This window comes from Strigops habroptila, chromosome 8 (genome assembly GCF_004027225.2).
Source record: "Strigops habroptila isolate Jane chromosome 8, bStrHab1.2.pri, whole genome shotgun sequence".
Classification (NCBI taxonomy): Eukaryota; Metazoa; Chordata; class Aves; order Psittaciformes; family Psittacidae; genus Strigops; species Strigops habroptila.
This window is the reverse complement of record NC_044284.2, coordinates 55,975,148-55,987,743: the sequence shown is the minus strand read 5'-3', so window position 1 is coordinate 55,987,743 and position 12,596 is coordinate 55,975,148. Positions and strand designations below refer to the sequence as shown.

At 37.1% G+C, this 12,596-nt stretch overlaps 1 protein-coding gene across 2 annotated transcripts in view; it reads left to right on the top strand.

Moving 5' to 3' along the window:
• The window catches only part of FAF1 (Fas associated factor 1), a 170,009-nt gene that overhangs the window by 39,545 nt on the left and 117,868 nt on the right, over window positions 1-12,596 (top strand). For both annotated transcript variants that reach the window (XM_030496205.1, XM_030496206.1), the window contains exons 5-7: window positions 2,459-2,550; window positions 2,899-2,987; window positions 10,835-10,940. In XM_030496205.1, coding sequence (XP_030352065.1) covers window positions 2,459-2,550; window positions 2,899-2,987; window positions 10,835-10,940 — 287 coding nt within the window. The remainder of the gene's footprint in view (window positions 1-2,458; window positions 2,551-2,898; window positions 2,988-10,834; window positions 10,941-12,596) is intronic.

Sequence of the window (12,596 nt, the reverse complement as noted above, 5' to 3'; positions counted from 1 at the left end):
CCTTTTTAGCATTCGATTTGGTATTGGCTGGTGCCACCTTGTGGTGGTTAGCTTGAATTCTTGCGGAGTGTTGCATGTTTTCCACTGCACTCAGTTGCATCCATAAAAAGCAGATATAAAAGTCTGATCAAAACAGAATTCTGCAGCCATAGTACTTTATTTTTGCTTATTAACTTCTTTCAGGTATAAATGATTGAGCTATAGGGCAGAAGGTGGTCAGTGTAAAACTTTTGTCTTCATCTTGGCATATAAAGATGCAGAGCAGCCTTGTGTTTAAAGTCCTGAGAGAAGTGAGCAAGGCAAATAGTAGAATTTCAACTCTGGCTTTCAGGAAAGAAGTTTTTTGGATCTGCTTGGCAGGATCCCATGAGAGACTGTTCTGGAGTGCAAAAAGGCTCAAGAGAGCTGGTTGATCTTCAAGGACAACCTCTTCAAAGCACAAGAACAGTTCCTTCCAACATGCAGAAAGAGGAGCAAGCATGGCAGAAGGCCAGTACAGAAGAACAAAGAATTTCTGACCAAGCTAAATGCAAAAAGAAATACAGAGAAGGTGGAAAGTAGTGATGGGCTACTACCCAGGAGTAATACAGAGATGTTGCCAGAGCGTGCGGGTTTGGAGTTAGGAAGACCAAAGCTCAGGTGGATCTGAAACCACTGAGGGATTAGAAGGGCTTCTCTAAGTCCATCAGCGTGAAAGGAAAGGCTAAGGAAAATGTGAGCCTACTGTTCAATGGTGATTGCTGAACTTGGTCAGTGGGAAGATTAAGGAGAAAATGTTTCTGGAAGCCCTTTTTGAGCACAGAAAAGACAAAGAGATTTGGAACACCCAGCATGAATTTGCTAAGGGCAAATTGTGCTTGATTAATGTTATTTGCATTTTATGATTGGCTCTGTGGACAAGGGGAGAGCGGTGGCTGTCACTTTAACTTTAGTAAGGCCTTTGACGTACTCTGCTGTAGTATTCTTATAGTCATATTGCTATGGTAAGGACTGGATAAGTGGGCTGCTAAGGGAGGTAGATAGTTGCCTGGGCTGCTAGGCTCAAAGTCTGACTGGTGAACAGTTACTAGTTTAGGGGTGTCCCTCAAGGGTTGCTCCTGGGCCAGTGTTGCTTCATGTCTTTATTAAAAACCTAGTAGTTAAGGTGAGTGCTCTTGGTAAGTTCACAGCGAATTCTAGATCAGAGAAAGTGGAGTGCAAGAATGCTATTTAGAGGGTCCTAGACAGCCTGGAGAAATGGGCTGACAGGACCCTCATGAAGTTCAAAAAAAAGCAAAGTTGAAGTCCTGCATGTGGGATAGGATAACTCCGTGTTATCCCATCTGATAACTGGCTCAGGGCTGACAGACTAGAAAGCAAAAGAAGAGATGTAGGGGTGCATCAGCTGTGTACCCTTGCAGTGGAGGCGGCCAGCCAGGTACTAGGCTGTGTTAGCAAGACTGGAGCCAGCGGATACAGGGAAATAATTATTCCCTTCTATTCAGCAGTTGTGAGACTGCATCTGGAGCACTGCATCCAATTTTGATGTCCCCAGCACAACATGTTGAAATTCTGCAGTGAGTCCAGCAGGATAGTCAGGGGACTGGAGCACATGGCAACACAGGAGAGGCACAGGAAAGCGGATTTGCTGAGCCAGGGAGAGAAGGGGGAGAGGTAGAGACCTTACCTCTGTCTACAATTGTCTGCTGGGAGGACATGGAGAAGATGGAGACAGACTCTTCTTGGAGGTGCACAATAATAAGATGGGAGGCAATGGACACAATTTGCAACATGAAAAATTCTCATTAGATAAAAGGATTTTTATTTCTTTTTCCATTGAGGGGTGGTGAAGTACTGGAACAGATTGGCCAGAGAAGTTGTCAAACTTCCACCCTTAGAAGTGCGCAAGAGTCAGCTGGACAAATCCTTCACTAAACTGGTTGAATTAGACCTTTGAGCTGGGCTTGGGCTAGATGAGGTTCTGACAGACCTTCCAGCCTGAATTATTTTACAACTGTAATAGCTACAGGAAGAGGAGAGCATTGAAATGTGCAAAACATTGAAAAAGTTGTCAGGGTAAATTGTGTGAACACTCCAGTTCTTTAGGTCAGGACTAACAATAATGGAATTAGGTATAAAAAATATGCACCCTCTTTATTGCTGGCAAAGTCCATTTCTCTAAGTAGCATGCATCTGCAAATACACGTGTCTAGCATACACATTTAGAACTATTCAAATATATGTCCAAATCATCAAATTCTCCTGTGATTCTCCAATCATTCATGCTTTATGTCACTTTTTATTTTTTACCTTCATTTGTCCTTTCTGTTTGAAGTGTATGTTACAAGGGTAACTATAGTAAAAGTGGTTTTCATAGTAAATTTTACCTTGCTTTTGTTTTTTTTAACTATAACTCAGTACTGTTTGAAATAAAGCAGTAAGTATCTAAATTTATATATTTTCTTTGTTTTCTCTTTAGGAGATATCAAACATATTCTAGAAAATGAACTTCAGATTCCTGCATCTAAAATGCTGTTAAAAGGGTGGAAGACTGGAGATGTAGACGATAGTGTAAGTTCTCAACTGTCTTTTCAGTTAACTGTATTCAGGGTTTCAAACTCAACATTATGTGGGTGGGAATTACAATGCAAGAATTGTGAGTTTCAAACTGTGTTAGATGTCTTTGGTGGCATACAAGAAACTCTTAAACCAAAACATTGCAAAAAAATTTGGGACAAATGACTTTAGTTTGTGTGGGTTTTATATGGCCTACCTACGAAAAGGATGTTATGAAGTTAACAGCAGGTGTATCTTGAAACAAAATATTTGGTGGTATTGTAAATAAGTATCAATAATTAAAAGAAATAAAATGAAACATCAGTTCTGACAAGTTATTTATAATGATTTTTCTCCCCGCAGACTGTTTTAAAAACTCTACACTTGCCAAAAAATAATAGTCTTTATGTTCTAACACCTGACCTGCCTCCTCCTTCTTCAAGTCATTCTGGGTAAGTCTTTTGGCCATAAGTTCTACATGTATGATTTGATTTTGTATGGTTTTTATGAAGCCACATGTATTGCAGGAATCTGCGATCAGTAAATACAAAGCATTTTTACTGCTCTGGAAAGTGTTGGGATGAACTGTCTCAGCACCTCATTGTTGAAAAGAAGGTTGATAAAGTTTTTTCAAAATGGTGGTGTGGTATAGGAACCACTTGGGTACATGCAGAATTTTACATCTCCCAGATGTGGTGACTTTAATTTAACAAAAGTGTAGTGTGGAAATGAGAAAAAATAGAATAAAAATATTTATAAATAAATTTTAAATTATTAAAAAAAATCCTTTATCTTCTTCTTATGATTAGTTTCCTCTAGCAGAGCAGGATACCTTTTAATACTTATTTGAATAGTCAAAAAGTTAACGGTGAGTGTTCACGTGTCGGTGACTATTGCTAAGGTTTGAGAATGAAATGTTATTTTATAGAAGATGGAATCTTTACTCTTACAAAGTAATTTGCAGTTTAATTACTTTGACTTATTTTCTATCCTGTCTTTTCGCAAAGGCAGGCCTGTATGGGCTCTTTTATCAGGAAAATATGGATTTTATCAGTAGCCGCTAGAGGGTGCCCGGTAATTGAGCCTGGATTGCAGCTCTGGACCCTGTTTGGAACTGCTCAAATTGCTGTATCATTAGAGAGTCCCTTCAGGCTGTCTGAGCATGGAGCTGGTTTTCTACCCTGGTAGTCGATAGGAGATAGGAAAATATTCAAAAAATGCATTCATATTGCAGGTGAGGGAAATTTTGACAATCGATGGAAATGACTGGTTTCCCTAATGACTAAAAGTATGTCTTATATTACTGAAAGGTATTTGTACACATAACTGCACAAGTATAACTGTCTGTTATAGGAAATAAGAATGCTGATATGAATTATAACAATAATACAAAAGAAAAGAAGTATTAAAAGCAGAAATAGTGGTGCTGGAGCAGTGGTAGCAGAGTGGGGGTGAGCTGTATGTGCACTCTGTGCAAACAGGAGCTGTAATTGTGTCTGAGGACAATAAGCCATTGTACTTAAGCAGCTAAGTGAAGGACAGTGAAAATACTGTGGAATAACACTGCAGATACCAACTTTTTTAAAAAACAATCAATTTCCAATTTCAAAATTTTCCACCCAAGTATCACTGAATATTGTAATTTGAATATCTGATTCTGGAAAGAAAACTGGGATCTGAAGAATGTTGATTGTTGCAGCTGCAATAAACTATATTAGAATAAACTGTTTAAAAACAGTTCTTAGGCTTTTTTAGTGGATGAATAGTTTCAAAGAACTTGCTAGTAAAATCAAAGTGGTTGTTACCTTTACAGTTTATACTTGTTTCATAGTGGAGATTAGTTCTAGATATTTTGAAGATAAAGTTGGTAGCTTTTGGATAGCAAATGATGATTAATTAGTGGCTACTTAAACAAGGATAATTTGAAGGCTAGATCATCTCCCTGAAGTCATAAATTCTAGATGAAAGGCGAGGCTTGCCTCCAATTAAAGCATCAATGCAGATCAAAACACATCTAATTGAAGCAATGTACCAAACGCAGTTACACTGTTTACTGCCTACTGTTAGGTCAGTTATTATTCAGATTAGTTTGTTACCCACAATTTTTAAAAGCGTCATGCTCACATCTATTATTAATGGATGATAAGGAACTTTGCCTCTTACTTTGTGAGTTTATCTGTTGTTTTCTTCAAATGCCTTCTATTTTGAACTCGAGATAAATAGTCATGATTTGAATATCTCCTGAAAGTGATATTTGAAAAGCCTGAGATTTCAGTACATGGTATTTTATGTATATGCCCTTCTTAAAAGGAACAATCTGGTCACAGCTCTATAAACTGCAGTTTGTGCCTGTTCTTGACGCTGAGGGGGATCAGTGTCTGAAACACCCTTTTCTAACATATTGCTGTGTAGGCACTGAAGTTTATTGTGACAGACTGAATGGGCTTAACCCACAACTGACTTAAAACTAGCACCTAAATGTAATGGCAAAGTGATCCTGCAGTTTAAACAAGCAAAAGTCTCCTAGGGTATCCGCGTTCACCGGTGGCATATCTAAAGCTTTTATAAGTAATGGAAACCCAGTGAATTACTACCACATGCTGGTAAATTGAGGTGTAAAGATTAAATTTAAATGTCAAATAGCACCTGTACGGTTACATGCCTCGCTTCCACAATTTGGCAAAGCCATACTTATCCTTGCATGATATCAAGAAGAATAACAACGTGTTCTGTAAGCTGTGGACAGAATGAAACCTGATTTCTAGTGAATTTGTGCCTCATGCCAGTGGCTGCAGTAACTCAGCCCTCTCCCTCCATGCTTCCTGCATCTCACCTACCTCTGACACTGTCTCCAGTTCTTCCCATGTATTTTGTAGCACTTATGTAATTTTTTTTCCCCTGCATAGACAGTCAGCCTGCCCTGCCTCTGTTCTCCAGCTGGTAGTCAGGTAATATCAAAGGAAAGGTAAATCATATGCTGTGGGTAGATGTGAGATCATTGGCCAGAAGTCAGCTGGATGAAGTATAAAATACTACACTTGCAATGCAGCCTTTTACTAAGGTGGATAGTAATTTGGGTCCCTTTCCTCTGCCTGGCTGTTGATTTAGACCAAATCTTTGAGACCTTTGTAACACTGTCAGACCTCCTTGAAACTAGTGAATACATTCAAAAGTTCCCAGATGGGACAGGAGAGTGGAGAAGAACATGATTTCCTTTGGAAAGCAGTCTTGAAAGGTGCTAAAGAAGGTCCATCATTTAATTGTCCAAGGGGAGAGGTCTCTTGCACCAGCTTTGTCAGATTAGATTCTTTGCTTCCTGGAATGCAATTATTTCCCTTTGTTGCCTTGGGTGCTTCTTGAAAGCTGGCAATGCCCAGTTTAGGAAAAAGGTTTAGGAGAATGCAAAAGGGGAGCATCAAAAGCATTGGTATGTGAATCTGGCCATGGAGCTAGGTCATCTGGATTGTCTCTCCTTTCTGTCTTGTATGTTTGGGAGATGCTTTTTATCAACTTTTTCTTTGGTTGTCATTTTAATGGATGTAATGTATTTTATATTTATACTTTTTTTGGTGAATAGCTGAAAATTTTAGATATTTTATTATACCCGATCAATCATTGTGAAGTTCAAACCAGTTAAAAGCTATTTGACCAGATGCATACCTTGGAGATTATTACAAATAATGTAGTTTTGCTAAGCAATTGTAACTTGTTTGAACACTTAAAGTGTTACCTGTGTGGAGAGGAAAAAAACTGCACAACCCCCATCTTCCAAGTAATGGGTCCATATATTGCTGAGTGCCTGTGTTTTAGATTGTTTCAGAGCAGTGGTGATTGTGGCATGGTGTCTTTTTGTATGTTATCAACTGTAGCAGAGTGTTAATTAAGAACGATGTAACCTGCAACTCCAATTATTAGTATTGTCTGTTTAGCTGGACAGGAGCAGTGCCTTGCTTTAGTTACTTTGAAAGCTTCAATAAGAATGGTAAGATTAATGTTTTATTTTCACATCTGCTCATGAGACAGTTTAAAAATCCTGAAGTTTAAAATGCAATAGAATGTAAACAAAAGGGCTTCTGCTCATTTACATGTTAGCCAGATTTGCTAACTGATTGCTGTTTGAACCTAATCTACCACCTCCTGCTGCATTAGCTACAACAAACATTACATTTACATACCGATTTCTTATTTTGTTTTAATGTAAATAATCTGTAATTACAGTAAATTTGGACTTCTGTTGACATGAGCTTGTATAAATCTGTAAGTTTAAAATGGAAATGTTAATTACCTTGTGTCATACCTGTTTATATAAAATTCAGAGATTTTGGGAGAAATCTCCATGTAAGTGAGAAAGATACTGCCTAGTGAGAAATACTGAATGTATTCCTTAAAAACTTACAGAACTGCAATGGAAAGGAACATTTGATGATCACTGGTTGAGGATATACTTTTTGTTTCAAAGCTTGAAACATTACTAAAATTTCAAAGAAAAATGCTGTTAAAAAGCAAAGTATTACATAAAAAAAAATCAAAGCATCAAGGCGGTCACTTAACGATAGATATAACCAGTCTATTTTATATATGAAGTGTTACAGAACAGTAGAAAAGCAGTAAAACTGGAAGCTTAAAATATAATAAGTATCAATACTAATACCATCCTGCTTCAGCATTGCAGAGACCATGTGATCAGTTGCTATCTCTTAAGATTAGCATTGTTTGCAGTTAGATGTTTTTTGGCTAAATATTATTTCTATTCTTAGTTTATTAGACTTGTGGTTCATAAATTGTACTGTATTGGTATTTTGATGGAGCAGCTAGTGAATAAATTCTTTCCAGACTCTTAATTGAGTTTTGATATTTTGATTTTAGAGGAAAAAAATTCTTGCAACTTCCCTTACTTGAAATTCAAGTTTCAAAAAGGAACATTTTTGTTTGTGTATTGTAGAGTTTCAACCCCCGCTGAATCCCACTCCACCACTGAGGTTTCTGTGCATTGTGATAATGGTGATAACTATAGGCAATCCACATGAAATCTAAACTGGTCCAAGCCTCTCTTGCTAGAGCTGATCATAGTGATGACTCTGCTCAGGTCTATTTTCTGTTGTCTGTTTTTGGACTTCTTTTTTTGGGTGTAGGCAGAGTTTCTCTAATGGTAGATTGTTGCCTCAAAATACCATCAAGTTCCCTTGTCTCCTGTGCTGGATAGTGGAAGTATAATCATTCAGCTGAGGGGAAAAAATGTAATGGCAGTATATCAGCAAATGCTTTTTAAAGTTAGGGTGTGCAGGAGTGGGGAAATGGTGCTGATAAGAGTAGTCTGTTTCTAGAATTTAGTTTTCCCGCTAAATAATTCTCAGATTAATTACATTTTGTTAGCACTGATAGCGGGGGGGAGGCAGAAATCTGTCTTGACTTCAATGGGACCTGGGGTTTGGCCCTGACTCCCCTCCCCTTTCATGCAGATGTTTCATTTGGAAGGCTATAGTCAACTGATAACATTTGCAGGAAAATGGAACTGCTTAATGCACTTACTTTGTGCATTTGTGGATAGCCTTATTTGTGGATAGGCTGAAAATACAATTTTAGGGCAAAGTACGTTTTGGAAGCAGAGGTCTACTGGCACAAATAATTGGGGGTAATCTACATCCATAGTTGCTGGAGGAAGTGAATCTGGGAGGGGACTGATACTGCTGGTTGTCCAGCTGCGTGCTCAAATCGACCCTATCCCTCAGAGGAGTGTTTGTACGCATAGGAAGTCACTGGAACCAAATGGCCTATCAGAAGTGCCATCAATTCCTTCTCCCAACATACATAGTCCAGGTCTTGTGGCTGTCAGACCATATGAAATTCTGATGTGGGAGCTCAAAGGATTGGATCAGTTGACCACTGCGTTTCTCTGTAAGCAGAAGTAGTATTTGTCATTATATTATCTTTTTTCTGAAGAAAAAGTCAATAATTAACCATGCACTTTAATTGCTAATGCTTCAAAACCAAATTTATCCTCAATTTTTTTTGTTTGGTTTTTTCAGACAGCTTAATTTTCGGGCTCTTCTTTGACTATATTCATCTATGAATCTGTACCGAGAATTTGCTTGTTAACAGCATTCAGCTTGTGTTGTTTAGAAATCCAAAAAGTAGAGGTGTCAAAATTGCTAGTAACTTCAAAAATTAGGCTTTTAGTTTTAAGCACTTCATTTAAATTAACTGTGTTTGAAGAATATTTTTTTCTTTTCTAAATACTGTCTGCTATCACATCCAGATGAAATAAAGAAGTGGAAAACCTTTCCTATGGACAGATGCTTTTTATCAGCATGCTGCATTTTGGATAGTGCTGAAATGTGTGTATCACACATACCTTGAGAGATAGAGGGTTTGATTGAACTAGCCTGTTTCACTCTGTGTTTGCATCAATTACAGAATGAAAATGTGAGTTGTTATCAGTTAGCATCTACAGATTTTCAGATAAGAGTCAAAAATAGTTATGAGAGAGCCTTGTGTGGTTCTGTATGGAAGCCAGAGCCATTCACATATGCTGTAATTAATGTTTTCAGAGCAATTAAATATGTGATTCACCTCCAGTATTTGCTGAAAACAAATAAAATATCAGAATCTGAAAAAGCACAGCAGGATATTGCTACTGAACATTTGCCAAAAGAAAATATGGCTATGGTGATGCAAAACTTAGTGTTAACAATCAAATTAGAATTACCTTTAAAAATAGGCATACAACTTCCCCCCCCACCCATTTTGAAGGACTATTAAGTATTCTTTAGACCTTTTCTCACAAGATTTAGTGATCAGTGCAGCTAACTTCTTGTTCAGCATAGATGACATCAGTTACATTTGTAGTGTCTCTCATACACTTGATCAAACTCGGCATTGACAATGAGTTATATTTATCTTCCATACCACAAAACCATAGAAGATGAGAAACAGCACTTCGTAACTTTGCTTTGTAGTATGTGATTATTATGTTTAAGATGTCACAGAATCCAAATTAAGTTGCTGAGTGAAGACATTTTTGTAAGGTAATTTTTCTTGAGATGTTAAAGCAAATCATGCATCTCTTGCTAAAGCATCCAGTGAGTATTGCATGGGTTCCTTACCATCTGAGCAGCAAAACTGCACACCAGTAATTGCAGTAGAAGTTAAAACTAACAAATCAGGTCTTGAATAATCTAGCAGTCTTTTTTGTCTTGTATCTTAAGATACAGCTGTGCTCATGCTCATCTGCATACAGAATTTGTCCTTTATTGCTAAGAGGAATGGCATGTTGAAGTGTCATGGAATAGTGATGATGTGCAGGAAAAAGCCCCCAGTCTGTCGTTCTTTTAAGAGTATGTGATAAGAAAAAAACAGCATTGAATAAGCCCAATTTAATTCCATATGCCAGCAGACAGGTCAAGTCTGCCTAAATATTGTTTAGAAATCTAAGCTTATGTTACAATGTTGCTGCAGTTTTGTAGCCTATATGAGATTGTGCTCAGCTGTAATTGCTGTGTCTGTAACAGAAGTACTGCCTTCTATTTTGAAAAGTAGATAGCTGCATAATTTTCTACCTAATGAAGCAAACAGGAGGCCTTTTTAACATCCAGATGTTTTGTTACCAGGAAAATCACAAAAAAGAACCCAAGTTTGTGACAACACGAACATATAGCTGGCCTGTTTAATCTGTATCTTAAGATTATTGTTTTAATTCATATGATTAAAGAAGTTTCAATGCACATTTAAAACAACTTGAGCAGAACTAACTTTTCTAAATGGTCAATACCCACATGAGAAATTTTGCTGTAGCTAGTTCTCCAGTTCTAATTAGCTGGGTTTATGTGCTTCGAATGAAACTAAGCGGAAGAATTTCCGTTCGGTTTTTGCTTCAGGTAACTCTAGAGAAGCGAGAGCATGCTTTGCCTTGTTCTACTTACCATCAGTTTTAAATGTGCATCATAGCTTGATATTTTGTCTGGTCATCAATATGCTCACAAGCCTGATGTTAAGTGGCATTATGAGTGCTAAATATACGCGATGTTTGTGAAGATAATGTGACTCTCTCAATTTTGAGAATACTTAACATTAGAAGAGCTTTAAAGGCTGCAGTCACCTTATTAAGGAAGGAGTTCAGGAATGGCCTTTGGTCATTCTCAGCATGCTTCCTTGCATTTAAGAGTGAAAAGAGAGATGATAATGTTGTGCCTGGACTTGTCCATGTAGAGTTTAGGGTACCCTGGGGTTTTTGCATCTAACTGTAAAACAAGCTATAACATGCTTATCCCTGATTTTCTTGTTTTTCTTTCAACCATTTCAGGACCCTGCAGGAGTCATTAAATCAAAACTTCATGCTGATTGTCACCCATCGAGAAGTCCAGCGGGAGTACAACCTCAACTTCTCAGGAAGCAGTACCATTCAGGAGGTGAGTGCTGTTTCACAGCTGAAGAATAAATGTAGCTCATTATAGTTAATGCCAGCTCTGTTAAAGAGGGTTTTCATAGTCTTGATGGATATTCCTTCATTTTATTAGTCTGGTTTTTAGTTTAATCAATAGGATCATCAAGATTGCTGTAATTTGATTAAAGAACATGGCCTAAAAAAAAAAAAAGTTTTCTATTAAATTATAGAGAAAAAGTGTTTCTTTTTGTGTGATAGTAGCAAAATATACAATCAATGTTATTGAATTATTCTAAAATAATGAGGAAAGGCAATTATTCAAATTACATTTTATCTTCAAGCCCTTTGAAGCTCCCTCTGTCTTTCCTTCTTTTAACCAGCTCCATCTCCATTTTGTAGGCACCTCTACCATTACTGATTGCTATTGTAATGCTGTAATTCTTACTAGCCAAATGGTTTTGTGGATAATGGATGGCACTGCCGTTCTGTAGAATGGCCAGCAAGGGGTGATATTGTAGAGAACTTCATCAGAATTAAGTCCTATAGGAACAAATATCTCTAATATGACTCCGGAGCCTGAATATAGAAGAAGCAGTCCTTGCATATTTTAAAAACTTCCTTTTTAAAGCCAAAGGTTGTTACCTAGTACTCCATGGTGTGTCTAATGCCAGATGTTTTGGATGTTATTTTCTATATAACCTACTAACTTCTGGAAACATGGCAGACAATCTATAAATGTGAATCTTCAGAATTCACATTACAAAATATTAAGATTAAATGTTTGCTTTTCAAATTAAATGTATGTTTGCTGTTGGCCTGATACTTCTCTCAGTCTTTTAGGGTTGAACAGATTTATTGAAGTTTTTCATGCCACATGCTGACATTGTATGCAGAATTATTCGAAGTTCCATAATATTAGCTAGAGGAACAATATCTCATACAACAGTGAAAAATTATCATTAATAGTTTTCATTGTCAATCTTATTATTCTTAAGATCTAAATTCTGATCTTTCCCTGAATAGAAGTCTATTTTCTACTTTACCTTTTTAAACCTCTTACAGTAAGTTTTGTTTTGTTTTGTTTTGTTTTGTTTTTTTCAATGCAAACAAACCTTCTTGCATCAGTTTGTCTTTCGAGGGGCCAAGCACAGACTCTTATAATTAAAAACAATTTGAATATTTATGGTGATAAATGATCAGAATGTTTGTTTTTAATTTTAAAGGGTTGAGATTCTAAAAGAAAACACACACATTGTGTGTTTGATTTTTATGTATGCTATATCAGTTACTACTTTGCTCGTGGGTCTTCCCCAGCTTAGAGGAACAAGAAAGCTGTGGCAGTGCATGGGAATCTAGGCTGCTTCTACATGCACTGAAGTTTTCTTGTTTGTTGGTAATGGCAGACTATAGTCAATGTGTTAACATATAAAGTCAACGTTAATTTAAAAATCAGTTATGATTGTCTCCATTAAGCAACCAAAATAATACAAACCCCTACCACTCTATAACCAGCATGAGCATCAAACCTTTCTTTGCCTTTATGTCTTCTATCTAAGTATTAAATCTAATAGTATAAAATTACGAAGACCATGTCAGAGGCTAAAATGAAAAGAGAATTCCGGACCTTCTTGTGCAGCTGATGCTGAGCAGGTGAATGTCTGCCTGTGCAAAGTCTTGTGGA